The sequence below is a fragment of the Cervus elaphus genome, chromosome 4 (genome assembly GCF_910594005.1).
Source record: "Cervus elaphus chromosome 4, mCerEla1.1, whole genome shotgun sequence".
NCBI lineage: Eukaryota > Metazoa > Chordata > Mammalia > Artiodactyla > Cervidae > Cervus > Cervus elaphus.
This window is the reverse complement of record NC_057818.1, coordinates 57470390-57490459: the sequence shown is the minus strand read 5'-3', so window position 1 is coordinate 57490459 and position 20070 is coordinate 57470390. Positions and strand designations below refer to the sequence as shown.

The 20070-nt window shown below is 53.9% G+C and overlaps 1 protein-coding gene across 4 annotated transcripts; it reads left to right on the top strand.

Annotated features, from left to right (window-relative positions):
- The first annotated feature begins 4079 nt into the window (after positions 1-4079).
- On the top strand, positions 4080-11324 carry KLK14 (kallikrein related peptidase 14). 4 transcript variants are annotated; one of them, XM_043899972.1, is made up of 6 exons: positions 4080-4097; positions 6335-6396; positions 7499-7670; positions 9615-9868; positions 10079-10215; positions 10817-11324. In XM_043899972.1, exons 2-6 carry the CDS (start codon positions 6357-6359, stop codon positions 10970-10972), a joined length of 759 nt encoding a protein of 252 aa, XP_043755907.1. In that variant the 5' UTR covers positions 4080-4097; positions 6335-6356; the 3' UTR covers positions 10973-11324. The 4 variants fall into 4 exon arrangements, with proteins under 4 accessions (XP_043755907.1, XP_043755910.1, XP_043755906.1 ...); XM_043899975.1 differs by lacking the exon at positions 4080-4097 and adding an exon at positions 5883-5900; XM_043899971.1 differs by lacking the exon at positions 4080-4097 and adding an exon at positions 5991-6132.
- The last annotated feature ends 8746 nt before the right edge of the window (positions 11325-20070 follow it).

The window sequence follows — 20070 nt, the reverse complement described above, 5'->3', positions numbered from 1 at the left end:
CCAAGACACCCCGGCCCCTCCACCAACCAAGCCCCTTCCGTCTGCACCTCCTTTACACTCACCGTCGGCCCTCTTAACGCCACAGGGGCCCCCCACTGTCTTAATCGCCCGGCTCTCAGCATCTCTCCCCCCAGTCACCCAGCCCTGCACGCGCCTGCTCTTTGCTGGAGGCAAACAGAACAAGAGCCATTCAGCTGCTCCGAAGAGGCCGCTGTTCAATTCCTGATCGCCAACCTCACCTGGGAACCTACCCGCCACCCTCACCTCCCCAAGCAGGTGCCCCCTGGAGACGGGATGAGCTGGCCCGAGCCTCCCGGCCACCTGACCCCCACCCCCGACCCCACCCCTTCCGGCTTCCTCCCCGAACAATGGGAGAGGCGTCCTTCCTTCTGTCTGGGGCTAATCCCCCGCCGGGGCGGCTCACCCTCCGCCCCAGCGTTCTCAGGCATCCGCTCCCTGCGGTGGGGAAGAGCCCGCCGCCTGGGTTCGGACGATGGTGCCACCGCTCCGCTTTGCATAACCGTGGACTGGCGACTCCGCTTCCCCACCTGCGTGCGGAAGAAAATAAAAACACCTTTCTCACGAGGCCGTGGGAAGGGTTCGGCGAGGTAATTGACGAAACATGCGTTAAAACAGCATTGGACACACAAGTAAAGGCTCAGATGAAACTGACGCTCAAATCACGGAGACGATAGAGAGGGTTCAGAGGGTCTGGGAGCCCAGTGCGCTCCGGCGCTTACCGGTGGATTGACCTCGGACGGGCCACTCCCCACTCCCCCAGCCTCCTTCCTCAGGCTGTAAAACCGGCTCAGAATAGTACCTAGCCCAGGGAGGGTGGACTCCCCACCACCTCACTGCACTCATCCCCTTCTCTTCTCTCCCCTGGCTCAGCTTCTCCAGCTACACTGGGCTCCCCGCTGGTCCCCAGGCGCATCAGACCCCCTTACAGTCCAGAACCTCTGCAGGTGCTGCCATCCCCCCACAGTGTCCCCCCACCCCCATGTCCCTCCCGACCTTCAGGTCTTTGCTCAAAGAGCGCCTCCCCCGACCCTGACCTCCTCCCTGCTTCTTTTAAGATTTTTTTTTTAGGTGGATCATTTTTGAAGTCTTTATTGAATTTGTTACAATATTGTTTCTGTTTTATGTTTTGGTTTTGTTTTGTTTGCCTGTGTGGCATGTGGGATCTTAGCTCTTCCCCTACAGATCGAGATGAAGTCTTAACCATTAGACCACCAGGGAAGTCCCCTCTCAGCTTTCTTATTCTTCTTAGCACTCATGACTTGTGATACTATGTATTAATTTAACTTTCTTTTGCTTCCAGGATTTAAGTATCAGTGAGGCATATGCCATATCCTCAGCGCTCAGCCGGCTTCCCTGATAGCTCAGTTGGTAAAGAATTCGCCTGCAATGCAGGAGAGCCTTGTTTGATTCTTGGGTCAGGAAGATCCCCTGCAGAAGGGAAAGACTACCCACTCCATTCTTGGGCTTCCCTTGTGGCTCAGCTGGTAAAGAATCCACCCGCAAACGCGGGAGACCTGGGTTCGATCCCTGGGTTGGGGAGATCCCCTGGAGAAGGGAAAGGCTACGCACTCCAGTATTCCGGCCTGGAGAATTCCATGGACTATATAGTCCCTGGGGTCGCAAAGAGTCAAACACACTTTCCACTTTCCAGCGCTTAGAACCGTGACTGATGTATAGTAGGTACTCAAAAAATATTTGTTGAAGGGAAGGAGGGAGAGGAAGAAGGAGAGAGGCAGGGGGAGGGAAGGAGGATGAAAGAAACTAACCCACATTAAGAAAGTGACCTGGGATCTTCTCAGGCCAGGGACCGAACCAGTGTCCCCTGCGTTGCCAGGCGGCTGCTTAACCACTGGACCACCAGGAAATCCCACGTGCCACGGGGCAGCCGCACCTGCACGCCACAACGGTTGCGCCTGTGCTGTAGACGCGGGGACTGCAACTGCTCAGCCCGCGTGCCCGGAGCCCCTGCTCCGCAACGAGAGAAGCCACCGCGGGAGAAGCCCACGCACTGCAGCAAAGCCCCAGCAGAGCCAAAAAATGTACATAAACACTCGCCCCTAACATGGCAACAAGCTGCGCCCAAAATAACTCTTAAAAAACAGTTACCTGGATACACAAAACGTGGCCCATCCATACGAAGGTGTGTGATCCAGCCTTTAAAAGGAAGGAGAAAAGAAAAATACAGGAAGACTGCCCTGGTGGTCCAGTGGTTAAGGATCCATCTGCCAGGACAGGCGACACGGGTTCGATCCCTGGTCCGGGAACATTCCGCACGCCACAGAGCACCTAAGCCCATGCGCCACAACTCCTGAAACCTGTGCTCCCTAGGGCCCATGCTCCGCAACAAAAGAAGCCACCACAGTGAGAAGCCCCCACGCCACAACGAGAGAGGAGCCCCCACTCACCACAGCTAGAGAAAGCCCGTGTGCAGCAATGAAGACCCAGTGCCGCCAAAGAGGAAATAACCGGATTAATTATTAAAAAGGAAGGAAATTCTGATGCGTTACAGCATCTCACATGAACCTTGAGGGCATTATGCTCACTGAAATGTGAAATACCTATTTCGGAGTAGTCAAATTCATAGACACAGAAAGTAGAATGGAGTCTACCAGGGCCTGGGGCAGGGAGGATGGGATGCTGGTGTTTCATGGGGACAGACCTGAAGTCAGAGGAGATGAAAAGGTTTTGGAGACAGATGACAGTAATGGTTGCACAACCAAGTGAAAGTATTTCTTGCCACTGGACTGTACACTCAATGCTGTAAATGAGGACTTCCCTGGTGGTCCACGCGTTGAGAATCTACCTTCCACTGCAGGGCACCCGGGTGCGATCCCTGGCTGGGGAAGTAAGATGCCACATGCCACAAGGCCAGAAGAAAAAAGAAGAAACAGAAAAAGCCCCCAGTGCCAGTGGCCACCTCGCTGGGTCCAACCCTCGTGCCACTCTCTTCTTAAAATTCATCTCCGCTTCCCTGACGCCACCCTCTCCTGGTTTCCTTCTTAGCTCTTCCATTTCTCCTTCTCAGCCCCCCTGCCCCCTAAGCTGGGGGTCTTCCTTGGGGTCTCGAGCAGACGCCCCAGGTCTTTTCATTCTATTCAAGCACTCCACGTGAGTGCCGCAGCGCTCCGGTTTCCAGCACCTTCCGTCAGTGCTAGTGACACCCCACCACTGTCTCTAACCAGACAGCTCCCCTCAGAGGCAGCCCAGGTCTGCAGTGACGACCCTAAGAGCGCTTCCCTCCCCCGCTGAGAATCACTGGGGGATCCCTTCTCCCCCTAGCACTCTGAGCTCTGCCCCGTCCTCCAGTACTCAGAGCTGCTCTCCTCACTGCGTCCATGCCCCTGGTGAGCTCCGACTCATCCGCAGGGCCCGACTTAGAAAGCCCACCCTCTGGGAGCCCGTTCCCCACTCCTGAGGCTTCATCAGAACCTTCAGTAGTCCCCTCCATCCAATCAGAACACACGTCACACTGGACTGAGTTTACCCCGTTGTCTCTTTGACCTCTCCTGCCAGACAGTGAGCTCCTAGAAGGCAAGGATTGTGGCCATGTGTCCATTCATTCATTCATCAAATATTTTTTGAGGACCCCTGTAATGGGTGGAGTGGGAGCAAGGCAGCCCAGGACGGAGTGTGGCTGGAAGGGGACAAATAACCCAGCAGTGACGCTGAGGGGGCTCGGGGCTGGGGTGGGGAGATAAGGCAGTGAGCTGAGCCCTCTTTGTGGCCACGTCCCCAGCACGTTTTTCCTGGGCTCCCTGGGTCTTACTGAGGCCTTCTGCTTAAGCTGCATTTTCTTTCTGGGAAGAGGAGATCTCGGGTTTATCTTCCAGCTCAGCAGAGGATCCCTGTGAGTCCCTCAAATTACAGCCTTCTGGGGCCTCCCTGGCAGTACAGCGATGAACAATCCACCTGCAAATGCTGGGGACAGGGGTTCAATCCCTGGGTTGGGAAGATTCCCTGCAGGAGGGCACAGCAACCCACTCCGGTATTCTTGCCTGGAGAAGGTGGAGGACGGAGGAGCCTGGCGAGCTACAGTCCCTGGGGCCGCAAAGAGTCAGAGAAGACTGCGCACACGTGTGAAATAGCCAGTGGGAAGCTGCTTTATAGCTCAGGGAGCTCAGCGCAGTGCTCTGTGATGACCTACACGGGTGGGACGGGGGCGGGAGGGAAGCTCTGGAGAGAGGGGACATATTCATACATAAGGCTGATTCACGTTGTTACACAGGCAGAAACTGACACGCTGTAAGGCAATTATCCTCCAATTAAAAATAAATTATAAAATGGAATGTAAAACATTAAATGAAATTAAAATTAAAAAAATAAAAAAAACAAAAAACCTCCATGCTCTCAAGGCAGGGGGGACAGGGGTTCAACCCCTGGTCAAGGAACTAAGATTCTGCATGCCAAAACAACAACAAAACCCACTACAGCATCTGAGCCCTCACAGAGCAGCTGCCTGTTCCACCCCCCACCCCCTCACCCCTCCCCAACCCCGCCTTGTCCCCAGAGAATTCTTTCTTGGCGGAAGGGCTTCTCGTTTGGGCATCTCACCCTTCTGGTCTACCAGAGCTTGAACCAAGGTTTTCAGCCCGAAGCAGTGTGGCCTCTCTGCAAGGCCAGTTGAAGGGGGAGCTGAGCGCCTATGCAGGGGGTGGGGGAGCAGCAGTCCAGGTGGAGAGGGGAGGAAAGTGGTTTGGGAGCCAGACCCCCGGGGTTGGGGAGGGGACTGGGGGGCGGCGGGGAGAGTGCGGACAGCTGACCTCCTGAGTCACCGTGAGGTGGTCCAGACCCGAACCGACTCCCCTGAGACACATTGCCGTCTTTAGGGAATTTAAGAGGCTGGGGGAGGGGCTGAGGGTGGCGCGGCCCTGCCCAACAGTTAGGATGGGTCCCCCAAGCCCAGGCCCATTCCCCATCTCATCACTCCGTCTCTCCTGCTCTCCCTGGGTCTCTGTCCCCACTCTCTCTGGGTCCCTTCCCCTTCTCTCTGGGTCCTTCTATCCCACTCTCCCCTGACCTCTCTGCAGAGCCTGAGTTGGGGGGGCACCAGTTCTGCCCTGACCCTCCCTTCCCCACTCCTTGCCGGGGCCCCTGCTCCCCCACTTTTCAGGGCCACGAGGACCACAGGATGAGAACGTGTGGGAGACAGGATGCCTAGAACCTTGGTGCCCCCAGCCCCACTCCCAGCCCCTCTCTGTTCCTCTGCGGCTGTCACCTCTCATCTCTACCTCCCCGTCTCCCCTCCTTCTCAAAGGCCCTCCGTGACCTTCGCTCCGTCTCCCCCATCCTCTGCCCGATCTCTTCTCGGGATCTCCACGTCCTCCCTCGCCATCTCTGGGCCTTCCCCGTCCTCTCCACTGCCATCCCTCACGTGTGTGTGTGGGGGGGGGGGGGGGGTTGGGCACCTCTGCTGCTTGTGTCTCTATGTGCTTTTTCCTCCTTCTCTCTGCCTGTGTCGATTCTGTCTTCCCCTCCTTCCTTCTGTTTCTCTTCTTCTGTCTCTCGTTTTCCCACACTCATCTCTCCGTGAATCCCTGTCCCTGCGCCCCGCTCCCACCCATCCTGCCTTTTTCTGTCGGCCTCCTTCTTCCCCATCCCTAGTCTCCATCTCCCTAAAGTCTCCCCACCTCTCACAGGTCTCTCTGGCCCGTATTCCTCTCCCTCGCCCTCTGCCTTCCTATTGCTACTTCTCTCGCATTTCCTCACCTCTCTCTGCTCCCGGGGCAGCCTCTCTCTCTCTCTCTGCCTCTGTCCCTCCCTCTCCCGGCCCCTCCCAGCACCTTCCCCCGAGTCCCCCCACCCCACCCCACTCGTCCACCCTGCCCCGGACTTCCCCCCTCCCTGGGTTCCTCCCAGATTGTAACACCTTCCCCCGCCAGGTAGGCAGGTTCTCGTGAACAATTGTGGCTGCTTCTCCAGCCAGAGAGGAGATGGGAGGAGATGGGATGGGGATCCTGGAGTGGGAAATAGGCAATAAAAAAAAAAGGAAATAAAAAACCTCAGAAGGGTGGAGGAAGGAGCAGGGCCAGCTACTCAGACCAGGGATAAAAGGCCTCGGCGAGTGACAAGGAAGCAGACGCCACCCCCACTCCACAGACAGGAGACATCAAGGCAAGCCCTGAGCCCTTCTCAGCATCCTCTCCAGCCACCAAGGAGCAACCCCTGCCCCAGACCCTGCCCTCCTGGTCTCTGGCCTCTCTTCTGTCCCCCAACCAGGTCCCTAAGGGTCTCAGTCTCTAAGAGCCTCTCTGACCCATAACCTCTAGGTCTCTTGCAGCTTCCTTGACCCTCACTTTCTCTCTGCATTTGCCAGAATCCAGCCGCCAGCCCTCAGAATGTTTCTCCTGCTGATGGCTCTTCAGATCTTGGCTGTAGGTAAGACAGTGGGTGGGCAGGGGGCTGGACTCTGAGAAGGGCCGGGGAGATGGGGAAGGGCCCTGGGGACCTGAGATGCTCACCTGGCAAGAGGGGTAGGGAATAGTCTGGGGACCGTGGTTGAGGAGCGTGCTAGAGGAAGGCCCAGGTTCTAAGTGGTGGAGGTGTTAGAATACCGCAGGGTCCAGGGACTTGTAGGGGACAGTGAAGAGTCGGACATGACTGAGCAACTGAACAACATCAAGAGATAGTGAGAAATCAAGGGAGGAACTGAGCAGAACAGTCAGGTCCTGACCGAGTCTTATGAGAAAGTACCAGCAGGACACTTGCTGACTGCACTGTCGTCTACTCGCTCAGCCGTGCCCGCCTCTTTGTGACCCCGTGGACTGTAGCCCACCAGGCTCCTCTGTCCCTGGGATTTCCCAGGCAAGAATACTAGACTGGGTTGCCATTTCCTCCTCCAGGGGATCTTCCCAACACAGGGATCGAACCTTTGTCTCTTAAATGGCAGGCAGATTCTTTACCACTGAAGCCCTGTTGATTGTGTGAGGGAAGAACTAATCAGAAGTGATGGCAGAAATGATGATGGGGTGGTGGGCTCCTGGCGGGGGAGTGGTGTGGCATGCAGAGTGGGTGTACGGAGGCAGGGAACCTGGGGGCCCTGTGTGATCCTGGGGGACCACACACAGAGTAAGAAGTCTGGGGAAGGGACAGGGAGCTCCCCGATGGTGCTGGAGGATAACTGAGCGGAGCTGTGGCGTACTGCATAAAGTGATCATAGAAAGCATGCGTAGGAAAGCGGAGTCAAGGGCGGTAGTGTCAGGACCATGGATGAGGTGGTTCTGGGACCTCATAATAGGTGCTATGGAGGTGCCTGGGGGTGAGGGGGTGTCAGAAAACTCCCTGGTCGTGTCGGGACAATACTGGGGGCACTGTTGGGCATATCTCATACAGGGTGGGGGTACATAAAGATGGGTGGGTTAAGGATTAGGCAACACAGGGGGGACTTGTGGGTTCCGGACAGCCTAGAGAGCTAGGGGTTGGGTGGAGAGCCTTAGTTTACCTGCTCCCCCCACTCCAGCTCACCCTTGCCTACTCCTAGCCATGGCCCAGAACCAAGGGAATGAGAACAAGATAATCGGTGGCTACACTTGCACCCAGAGCTCCCAACCGTGGCAGGCAGCCCTCCTGCAAGGCCCCCAGCATCGTTTCCTCTGTGGAGGGTCCCTGCTGTCCGACCAGTGGGTCATCACCGCTGCTCACTGCGCCCGCCCGTGAGTGGTCCCTTCCTGATTCTTCTGCCAAGTGAATTCCAGAGTCTAGCCCTGTGTACAATCCAGGGTGCCAGCTGGGTTTGGGGTCTAGATAAGAGCCTAGAACCACAGACCCAGAACATGGAACCCAGCCATGAATCTAGAATCTGCTTTTAGATTCTAAAAGCAGATCAACTGCTTAGAAACCATGTTCATGTGCTTGGTCGTTCAGTCGTGTCTGATGCTTTGGGTCTCTGTGGATGGTAACCCAACAGGCTGCTCTGTCCACAGGATTTTTCCAGGCAAGAATACTGGAGTGGGTTGCCGTGTCCTCCTCCAGGGGATCTTCCTGACCCAGGGATCGAACCTGCATCTCATACTTTGACGGGTGGATTCTTTACCATTGAGCCACCTGGGAAGCCGGTTGGAACCCATACACCAGCTTAGAGTCCTGCACAGAATCTAGAACCTAACACAAAACCTGACATCCATCCAGAGGCCAGCCTCCACATAGAGACTAAGATTGGGAGTGGTGGTTGAATTCGGGACACAGCTACCTTCAGACACTCAGGACCCCTCTCAGAAAACTGCCTGGGATCCAGAGTCAGGTTCAGAACCCACCGTCCAGCCATGAATCTGGAAACCTACTTGCAGCTCAGAGCATGGGATAAAGACAGAACCTGGAGTTTGTTCTAGATCCAACATGTAATCCAGAGTCTAGTCTACAGCTCTTCTTTGAGGAGTCTAAAACCAGACCTCAACCTGTTCTCTCCATCCCAGAATGAAGACCATAATCTAAAGCTTCATAGAGAGCCCAGGGCCCTTCCCAGATTCTAGACCTAAACTTGGACCCCACACTAGAAATCAAAGTCCAGACAAAAGCTCACCCAGTGCTCACAAACCAGATTTAACACCATAAACTGAAGTTCAGGGTAGAACTAAGGGCCCAGAGTCTAGAACGTAAAGCCCAGAATGGAAACCAACATCTAGAACCTGGGATCCTGACCATAGTCTGGAGCTCCTTCTAGAACCTAGAGCCCAACCTGAGATCAAAGGCTCAGATCAGAATCTTGAACCAAGAATCCACAGACTATCACCTGTAATTTGATCTAAAGCAGAACCCAACCTAATATCAAGAATGCAGGCTGCTGTTTAGAACCCTGAGGCCAGCTGGACCACAGAGCTCAAGTCACTGTCCCCAACCCACGTCTTAAACCAGAGCTTCATCAAGAACCCAGAACTTAACCTAGAACCTGGAGCTCACACCAGTATCTAGAAAGTATGCTAGCATCTAGATTTAATCTAGAACACAACTCCAAGCTTCGAGTCAAAAGTTTAGGGTGTCAAGAGCCCAAAGGCCAGGCTGGAAATACAATGGAGCTGCCCTGGCGCCTACTCCAGAAGATCGATTTGATTTAGAACCTACAGCCACAGCTCAGAGCCTCACTTTAGAACACAGAGTCTTGACCCAGGCGCATACCCTAGGGCAGAGCCAGCAACCCGCAAACCTCAGAAGGCAGAGCACAGTCCACCAGGGGAAGGGAGGATATAAGACTGGGCCCAGAGAGTGTCCAGGCCGGGGGAAAGTGTCCAAGATTCCAGGAAACACTCTGCCTGCAATTAGAGCGAGGGTTATGTGTGTGTGCTCAGCCATGTCCAACTCTTTGTGAACCTGGACTATAGCCCGCCAGGCCCCTCTGTCCATGGGGATTCTCCAGGCAAGGATACTGGAGTGGGTTGCCACGCCCTCCTCCAGGGGATCTTCCCGACCCAGGGATGGAGCCCGCATCTCTGGTGTCTCCTGCATCGGCAGGGTGATTCTTTACCGCTGAGCCACCTGAGAAGCCCATGGGGAGGGTCAGCCTGGAGGAAGACTCGTCCCCAGGGGTGGGAGCATCGCTGGATGGTGGGGCGGGGTCTCAGCTCACATCCTGAGCAGCACCACTCTCGGGGGTCTCGGGCCAGGATCCTTCGAGTCTCCCTGGGCAAGCACAACCTGAAGGTCTGGGAGGCCACACAGCAGGTGCTGCGCGTGGCCCGCCAGGTGCCGCACCCCCAGTACAACTCGCGGACCAATGACAACGACCTGATGCTGCTGCGGCTGGAGCGGCCCGCTCGGCTGGGACGGGGGGTGCGGCCCATCTCCGTGGCCCGTTCCTGCGCCGGCGTGGGCTCCTCCTGCCTTGTGTCGGGCTGGGGCACCATCTCCAGTCCTGTTGGTGAGGGGTCCTGCATCGGGAACGAGAGGCTTCGGGCTGGACCCTCGGGTCTGAGGGAGGAGGGGCTGGGGGTCTGGACCCCTGGGTCTGAGGGCGGAGGGGCTGGGGGGCTGAGTCCCGAGTCTGAGGGAGGAGGGTCTCAGGCCCAGACTTCTGGGTCCTATTGGAGAGTAGACCTCATTTTAACACCTCAATGCCGCCCCCTCTCAGCCAGGTACCCCAACTCTCTGCAATGCGTGAACATCAACATCTTCTCGGATCAGGAGTGTCGACGGGCCTACTCTGGAGCCATCACCCCAGGCATGGTCTGTGCAGGGGTCCCCCAAGGCGGGAAGGACTCTTGTCAGGTGAGCCCCAGGGAGAAAGCCTGGGCAGGGAGCTTGTTCGGGGCTGAGACTTAGGTATGAGAGGACCTCAGGAGCAGGAAGATCAGGGGAGGCCCCCCTCCCACCCCCAGAGACCAAGAGAGGTTGTCACAGCCAGGCTGTCTCCTAGCTATTCGCCCTTGGGTGTGGACGTAACCTTCCGGGCTCCGGTTTCCTCACCTGTCCCACGGGGGCAGCAGGACGGGGTGGAATGGGGTGAGCTCGTCCATGGCAAGAGTGCAGAGCTCCGACCACCGCAGTCATTGCCATCGTTACATGTGGGCCCCTGGAGAGCTTGCTCAGGGTCTGGAGGCCTTAATCCATCCCCGAGCAACGGCTCCAGAGACACGCCGTGTGGAAACACACATGCAGTTTTCTAGACGCAGAGCTTAGATGAAGAGGAGCCCAAGAGACACAGAGGACACGGGACCCCAAGCCCCAGGGGCTGAGACCTCCAGAGGCCCTGCCCGGGCAGGGGGGCGGGTCTCAGCCCACCCCCCACATCTTTGCCTCTCGGGCTCCCCACGGCTGGGGCTCTGGCCATCGGTCCACGGGTGTCTCTGTCTCCGCCTCTCCCCGTCAGGGTGACTCCGGGGGACCCCTGGTGTGCGAAGGGCAGCTCCAGGGTCTCGTGTCCTGGGGGATGGAGCGCTGTGCCCAGCCCGGTTACCCCGGCGTCTACACCAACCTGTGCAAATACCACACCTGGATCCAGGAAACCATGAGGAGCAGATCATAGCCAGCGGGACAGAACATCACCTGCCCACATGCTCCCCAAGACCCTGCCCCTCCCACTCAAGACCCAGCCCCCAGCGCCCCCTCCCTCGGACCCCCAGCATCCTGATCCTGACCCCTGGCTCAGAACTCCCCTCTCCCAGAGCAGTTCCTTCAGGGGTTCTCCCTGCATCCCTACACCCTCCCCATCGTTATCCAGGGTACTCCTGAGACACCAGAGCAGGCACATGAACACAAAGGCATTGCACTGGCACCGTATTCCAAAGAGGACAATTTTCAAAGCTCTCAATGTCTCTAAAAGCCAGACAAATACCATTAATAAAATTTTATCAATCCTACAACAAGGACCTACTGTATATCACAGGGGACTCTGCTCAATGTTATGTGGCAGCCCGGGTGGGAGGGGAGTTTGGGAGAGAAAGGATACATGTGTACAGTGAGGCTGAGTCCCTCCGCTGTTCGCCTGAAATTATTACAACGTTAATCGGCTCTGCCTGCGTGCTCAGCCGCTCAGTCGTGTCCGATTCTTTGCGATCCTTTGGACTGCAGCCCGCCAGGCTCCTCTGTCCAGGGGGGGAGGATTCTCCAGGCAAGAATACTGCAGTGGGTTGCTATTTCTTCTCCAGGGGATCTTCCCAACCCAGGGATCGAACCCGAGTCTCCTGCATTGGCAGGCGGATTCTTTACTCGTTGAGCCATCAGAGAAGCCCTAACCGGCTATACCCCAATACAAAATAAAAAGCTTAAAGAAAGTTTTTTAACAATCTTAAATTCCATTCACCCATTCATCTAATGCACTCAACAGACAGGCATAGCGGTCCAATCACGGCCAGCTAGGAGCGGTGTCCTGAGGCGCATGCTGTCCCCTGGGTGTCCGCCCCCTCGCCATCCACCGTACCTGGTGTGGTGGAAGAAAACACCCCAGCCTTGCCGTGTGGCCCCCTGCGCAGGACCACCCCTCCCCCAGCCTCTTCTCGGGGTCCGGCGAGTAGGGACTGCCAGGCCCAGGACCGGCAGGGCAAAGACCGACCTTGTTACCTGGGAAAACACGGTGCAAATGGAGAGGTCCTCCTTTTCCTCATCAGATGTTAGGTGAGCAGAGTTGAGTTAATCACACCCTTGAGTTCAGGTCCTGAACTCATTTTATTTACTTATTTCTACTTGTCCCCCCCTGACTCCGGATACCCTCCTCTCCCACAGGCACCAGCCCAGCTGGGCCTGCAATAATGTGCCTCCTTGGCATACACTGGTTGTCACATCGTATTGATTGCTTCAAATTTGTACGACATCGTTGTGTTATGAATCTCATTCTCTTTCTTATTTTCGTTCAAGAATCACTATTTACTGGGCACCTACTATGCGCCGGGCATGGTTCCTAGGTACTGGAAGTAGGCCCACGAACAAGCCAGACAAATGTAAACACTTCTCATCACAGAGCTTACATCCTAGCAGGAGGTGCCAGACAAGAAACAGTAAACATCATTTAAAGGTAGAGAGTCGCTAGGAATAAAAAGGTCATTAAACCTGGGCTGGGTGGCCAGCCTTGCATGCACGCCAGAGCCAGCTCATACCAGCCCATAAGAGCCTCTTGGCAAATTTTCAGGGATTGGAGTGCCGGTTGCTCAACACAGCCATAAAAGAAAATTAAATTACAGAAACTCACAATTAAATAATGTACACTTTTGAAAAGTCAATACTCAAAACTCATCAATTCCTAATTATCATTGCTGATATCTATGCTTCAAGGCTATTTATGTCTGTCACGTTATGTCTGTAACGGTGAGCATCTGGACATCTATGTGTACCAAGTCACTTCAGTTGTGTTTGATTCTTTGCGACCCCATGGACTGTAGCCTGCCAGGCTCCTCTGTCCATGGGATTCTCCAGGCAAGAATACTGGAGTGGGTTGCCATGCCCTCCTCCAGGGGATCTTCCTGATCCAGGGATCAAACCCGCGTCTCTTTTGTCTCCTGATTTAGCAGGCGGGTTCTTTACCACTAGTGCCACCTGGAAAGCCCCAAGCATCTGGGCAGCCCTTCCCGATTCCATCTCCATCTTCTCGAGGTTCTGTGCTTGCAGAATCAGATACAGTAGAAGCCTGTGTGGCCACATGTGTCCATCTGCTCGGCCGTGGGGGACAACCCAGGATCAGAGAGTTCTGAGGGGGCAGCCTGGGTTGTAGCCTGCCTGGCTACAAACAGCTCATAAGACTGCTGGGGGAGAATGGAGTCAACACTTTACAAAAACTGTAAAGGCAGCATAAGTTTTAAAATTGTGAGTCAGGAGTTCCCTGGGGGTGCAGTGGATAAGAATCCGCCTGCTGATGCAAGGGACACAGGTTTGATCCCTGGTCCGGGAAGATTCCCCATACTGGGGGCGACTAAGCCCATGCACCACAACTACTGAAGTCCACGTGCCTAGAGCCTGTGGTAGGCAACGAGAGAAGCCACAGCAGTGAGAAGCACGGGCACCAAAACGAAGAGGAGCCTGCACTCAGCTGCAACTAGAGAAAAGCCCTCTCAGCAACAGAGACCCAGCACAGCTAAAAATAAATTAATATTGAAAAAGAAAGAAGTCGGAGTCCTGGACTCCATCCCAGACCAACTGAACCAGAATCTGCATTATAACAAGATCTCCTCCCCGAGCCACCAACCCCCCCCCAGCCCCCCGCAACCCAGGGGATTCAATGCTTATTAGCTTGAGGAGCACCACTCATGGTATACACCCACCATATTTAATGACCCAGTTCCCCAGTGATGGACATCCAGGCAATAGTGCAATGACGACTGTGGGGCAAGCCCCTTATATAACCTACAGAAGGCTTTCCTGGAATACTCACAAAAGCAGGATCACTGGACCAAGTCTTACTCTTAATCAATTTCACCAAGTACTGGCAAGCTTTTGCTCAGATAAGGATTCATATCTCACCACACCCTCAAAAATGCCTGCAGCTCATTCACTCATCCAGCAAATATTCAGAGAGTTAAGAATCTGCTCGCAATGTGGGAGACATGGGTTCCAAACCTGTGTCAGGAAGATCCCCTGGAGAAGGAAATGGCAGCCCACTCCAGTGTTCTTGCCTGGAGAATTCTACGGACAGAGGAGCCTGGCGGGCTACAGTCCATGGGATCGCAAACACTCAGACACAACGGAGCCACCAACACTTTCACTTTCAAAGCAGAGTGAGGGGATAGAGAATGCAGAGGACGTCAGAGGAAGGTTATAATTGTAAGCGGGTTGTGCATTGAGTGGTTAATTCAGCAGGACTGTTGTTTACCTTACAAAGAAAAGTTTGGCCCTTGCCCAGTCTCCGGGAGAAAATCTGTAAGCCCTTGGAATATTCCGCCTAATAACAGTGTCTTTCTTTATCCGGGGGCCTTGGGCCACATCAGATAGTCTATCTTAATAAGGGGATTCGTGGTGGAGGTCTGGGGGCATGTTGGACCTGTGGAGGGGCTGAAGACTAAAGCTAGCAATGCACTCAGACAGCCATGTGCCTATGTGACAAACACCCAATAAAAACCACAGGCTCAGGTGGGCTTTCCTGGGGGGCCATACCCTGTACATGTTGTCACACATGGTTGTTGGGCAACGTAAGCACTGTCTATATGACTCCACGGGAGAGGGCAGTTAGAAGCTCATGGACTTGGCCATGAGGACTTGGCCAAGTCCTGGACTTGGCCCCGTGCGCCATTTTTCTCTCTGGAATAAACCAACATCCTGGGTAGAGGAGCTTTTCTGAGCTCTGTGAGTCCTGCTTAGTGACTCCCGGACCTCGTCTCAGGGATCTCCAGCTACAGCGATGAAGGAAGTCTTCACGGAAGATGGCAAGAAGGGAAGAAGTCAGGCAGGCATCTGGTAGGGGAGAGGGCTCCGGGAGTGGGAACTGAACTACTGAAGTGCTTTTCTGTTATTTATTATTTTTGGCTTATTATTGTTATTTATTATTTTGGGTCTTCACTGCTGCACAAGGGCTTTCTTGAGCTGTGACCAGCGGGCTTCTCATTGCAGTGGCTTCTCTTATTGCAGCAGAATGGACTCTAGAGCGTACGGGCTTCAGTTGTTGTGGCCCACGGGCTTAGTTGCTCCGTGGCATGTGGAATCATCCCGGACCAGGGTTTGAACCCATGTCCTCTGCGTTGGCAGGTGGATTCTCAACCACTGGACCACCAGGGAAGCCCATAACTGCTAAGGTTCTGAGATGGGATTGTGCGTGGCACGGGAAAGGCGGGAGAAGAGGAAGGGGTAAGTGATATCGGAGTATTATTGGGAGCAGAGGTTCCAGAGCCTTCTCAGCCACCATGAGGACACCTTCACTCTGAACAAGAGCAAGGTCTGCAGGCCGTTGAGAAGAGGAGCAACCTGCCCTGACTTACATCTTTAAAGGGTCGCACTGGCGGCTGTGTGCGGTAAGCAGAGTGTAGGCAGACAGGGATGAAAGCATGGAGACCAGATAAGAAAGTTGTGACAATCCCGGTGAGAGATGAGGGTGGCTGGGAGGAACCGGGGTGGCGAGGATGAAAAGTGTTGAGAAATGGTCTCAATTCCGGGTCTGTTTCGAAGCGGGCAGGGTTTGATAGCAAAACAGACACATGGCGCGAGAGAAAAGAAATTGAAGGGCAAGACTGAGGTCATGGCGGAAGGGTGGAACGGACGAAGAGACTCTTTACTGAGAAGACCGGGACTCTAAAAGGAGCTCATCTGGAACGAGAGAAGGGTGGAGGTCAGGAGCTTGGTTTTGAAGGTGAATTTGTTGAGTAGGCAGTTGGACATGAAGTGGGGAATTTAAGAGCCAGGTCTGGCTGGAGACATGAAATGTGGGAGTCGTCAGCATGTTGATGGTATTTAAAGCCATGATGAGATCACCAAAGGAGTGAGCGTCGACAGAGGAAAAGAAGAGACCCAGATGCTTGATCATGTAGAGGTTCATGAGAATAAACAGTACCAGGCACGCAGGAGAAGCAGTCAATGAGTTAAGAGAAGGGCCAGGAGGGGGTAGTGTCTCAGAAGTCGGGGAAAGACTTCAAAGGAGTAGGAAGGGATCCGCTCGTTAAATGCTGCCGATGAATCAAGTGAGGTGAACCCCAAAGAGCCAGCCACTGGCTTCAGTAACATAGACATCACTGGTGCCCGTCAAAGGGGCACAGTTGGTAAAGTTTAGCAGGGGAGGAAGCCTGCAGGGAGTGGGCTCAGAACAGGAGAAGAGAAATGCAGACAGGACGTGTAGCCAACGTTTCGGAGACTTGCTGTCAAGGGGAGCCAGAACTAGGAGAGCATGAAGGCTGAGAGCAGGGTTTTTTTTGTTTTGTTTTTAATTCTTTTCCAAGGAACATGTGAGAAATTGTAGTGTGTTCGTGTGCTAATGGGGAAGGGGAAAAAATGATGATGCAGGCGAGGGAGCAGAGAACTGCTGGCTGGAACAGTGTCCTCAAAGAGGTGAGAGGGGATGGGGTACCTGGCGCAGGTGCAGGGGGTCTGTCTTAGAAGGGGGCGAAGGTTGTTCATCTATAGAAGTGGGAGAGGAAGCGGAGGATGTGGGCACAGATGCAGGTAGATGGCAAGACTGACACTTCTAGTTCTTGCTGTTTCAATGGGTGAAAAGCGGTATTTCGTGGCTGTGGAGAAAGATGGTGACCAGGGCCAACATCCTTAATAACATGGATCCAGCTCTAAAGAAAGAATTCACGTGCCTGAATTTCTTGGGCATCTTTCTCTCCAAAAGCCCAAGTCTGGTTTCTCCCCCAGGCATCTCTCCATCTCTCTCCCTCTTAAATGTCTTGCCTTTTTTTTTTTTTTTTTTGTCTCTCCTTGCATTTCCTCTGCCTGCCTTCTCCCATCCCCCTTGTTTTTCTATCTCTGTGTATTCCCTGTGTCCTTGTCTGTCTCCCCTTCCCTTTAGCGTTTGCACCAGGGCCTCTGCTCCAGGCCTGGGTGTGGGGCCAACTTTCTCGCCCCGGCCAGCACTTCCAACCAGAACTTCCAGTTCCTGCTTGACAAAGAATCCCATTTTGAAGCCAAGCTAGGGTGGGGCACCCCTCCCCCCCACCCCTGGAACCTTGGGTTGCCTCCATCACCACGTTTACTTATATAACAAGTCACGTTTGTGGCTTTTGGTTCATATCACACTCTGGTCTAAGCATCTTCAAACATTAACTCATTTACTCCTTCTCTATGAGGCGGGTGCTACTGAGAGCACCACTTTACAAATGGGACCCTGAGTCACAGAGTGGCCGAGTCACTTGAACTCAGCTCTGAACCACTAGGAACACTGTCTCTTTTTCTAGTCCTTTCCCTTTCGTTCTCTAGCCCTTCTCTATGAGGGGGGGACAGACCCTGATCCCTGAGACCCCCCTGGATTCAGTCTAATTGGTACGTGCCTTTCAGCAGCTCACTGCCGTCCATGGGCTCCGGTTCATCCAGTGAGAGGGTGTGGAATACTCCTAGTCCTTAGCGGGGTCCATGACCTCACTTCAGCAAGAGCCAGCCAGTCATAAGCCCTAATGTCAGTGTTGACCTGGTACTCACCCCTCAGCAAATACCAAAACCAGCCACCCCCACTCCAAGTTCCAGCCCTTCCCAAGTGAGAGAGGCTTTTTCTGGAAATGTGAGCCCAGGCCACCAGAGGGCACAGGTACCCCGACTTCCCACGCAAGCCTGTCACCTCACTTAACCTTGCATCTGCCCTCCTGGCACTCACTCTGAACCCAGACTGATGGAAAAAGAGTGAACTCGGCGACTTCCCTGTGGTCCAGTAGTTAAGACTCTGCGCTTCCAATGCAGGGGACACAGGCTGGATCCCTGGTCAGGGAACTTAAGATCCAGTGGAACAAAAAAAAAAAAAAAAGGCAGGGGAGAGTTGCTGAACTTGAACTCAGTCTCTACTCTGGGCCCAGTCCTGGGAGGTGGGCTAATTCCAAGGTGGGGAAGGACAGTGACCTCTCTGTCACCTTGAGAGGCATTCACAGCTATGACCCAGCCCACTCCCACCAAAACCTGATCCCAACACAGACACATCTAGTGCTCATTGTCAACGCACAATACCACCTCAACCGTATTTCAATGCCTCCACATCCAAACACTCAGTCTTGGCCTCATCTCCAGCCCCAAGCCAACTGGACACCATCAACAACATTATTCCCAGATCCTTCCCATCTACAACTCAATCCTATCCCCCAGACCAACTCCAACCCCACCCTCATCCCAGGTCCATTCTCTTCCTCAAATTCGCCTGCTATCATCAGACCCCCCAGCCCCATCCCCAACTACACCCCCTACCATCCTAAACCTGACCACAAACTTTTCTTCCTAGTGTGGGGAAAATTTGTGAAATGCTTTAAGATGAACCCATCGATACCATCAATGGAAGACTAGATGAGTTATGATTAGATGGGGTCTCAACTTCTTTTACTGTCTTGAGCTACTTTACCACCCTGTGAATGATAAACAGTTGATAACAGTGCAAATAATTCTCATCCATAACTGAGTGAATGACTTCTGTCAGGTGGAAGTACAATTCCCTTCCCTCCCTATAGAATGGGGCTTCCCAGGTGGCTCAAAGGTGAAGAATCTGCCTGCCAGTGCAGGAGATGCGGGTTCCATCCCTGGGTCAGGAAGATTCCCCTGGAGAAGGAAATGGCAACCCACTCCAGTATTCTTGCCTGGGAGAGCCCATGGACAGACGGGCCTGGTGGGCTATGGTCCATAGGGTGGCAGAAAGTTGGACACGACTTAGCAACTAGACAACAACAACACAGAATAAGCCACTTTTGCATCTATTTGTTAGTTCATTTCAGCACTTCTTATTGCCTAGATGCATGTGGTTCTTTGTAACAGCTTACTAGCTCCATCACGTATTAATGAATCCAAATAACATCTTCGACATATGTTCATTTTATAGATGCAGGAGTGTCATGATTAGATCCTCTGTTTTTTTATAAAACAAAAAATCTTTTAAAGCTAGATTTGACCCTTAAATGCAAAACTTTAATCTCTCAATATGGGTCACACCAGTTTTGAGATGAAGGCTTACTCCTTCCATCTCAGTTCCTTATCCCCATGACACCACTGCTATCTCTCTTTCCAGACTTCATCTGATCCTCATCCCTGGCTTTCTTTCAAATTCTGACCCCACCTCGGTCCTGTCTAATCCCTAATCCTGCCTCCTCCACCCCCTGGGATTAGCTCACGGGATCCACCCAGGCCCAGTTCCAGGAGACGCCTTCTCATTCCTCAAACACCTAAAACACCGTCCCTTCCTCCTTCCTCTTCCCCCTCATCCGGCCCCCAGACGTCCGAGAACTCTCTGATTCCTGCTTTTATCCCCACCTACGCTCCCGTGGACTGCCTCATCCCTGCTCCTAAAAGGCCACGTTTATCCAAAATGTTGCTTTCCCAGATCCAACCCCTGCCCACATCCAATCTAAATTGACTTTCTATCCACCCATCTGAAGATTCCCTTCTTGTGTGTGATTTGGAGAGAGGGGCAGGGTAGGGTAAATTTCGGCATCCCTGTGTTTTCCAGAAGAAAAGAGGCTGGAGATGGAGTTGGAGCTGGAGATGAGGCTGAGAACTGGAACTTAGACATGTTGAGTTTGACATGGAGAATTAAACTCGAGAATGGCTGTGGACGGGAATGGGTCTGAGGGACCGGCTGATGTTAAGTGTGGAGAATGGTCAAAATTAGGTAGGGAGGTGGGAAGAGGATGGAAAATGGCTAGGAACTGATGTATATTAAGAATATGGGTAGGGTTGGGTGGGAGGGACCTCCTTGGTGGTCCAGTGGCACAGAGGAACCCAGGTTACAGTCCATGGGATCACAAAGAGTCAGACAAAGTTGGAGGGGAGATAAGAAAGTGGGATGGAAAAATGGGTTGATGTTAGAGAGGACCCCCGGGGGATTTAAGGTGGACCTGGGGGAGGAACTGGGCTCTTCCCTTCCCTCGCAGATGGGTCCTGCTGCCTGAAAGTTCACAGTGGGTTCAACTTGGGCGGAACCAGATCTGGGTCCTAGCTTGTCCTGGGAGCTCCGCCCCGCTGAGAAGGGCCAAGCCCAGGCTGGGGGTGCCGGCGACAGACTGCTGAGCCATTGGGGGTGGAGAAGGG

Bases quoted from the DNA above. Each gene is read 5' to 3' on its own strand.
- KLK14 (XM_043899972.1), top strand. From the start codon at position 6,357: ATGTTTCTCCTGCTGATGGCTCTTCAGATCTTGGCTGTAG. The intron at 6,397-7,498 runs GTAAGACAGTGG...GCCTACTCCTAG, and splicing joins TCTTCAGATCTTGGCTGTAG to CCATGGCCCAGAACCAAGGG. The intron at 9,869-10,078 runs GTGAGGGGTCCT...GCCCCCTCTCAG, and splicing joins CACCATCTCCAGTCCTGTTG to CCAGGTACCCCAACTCTCTG.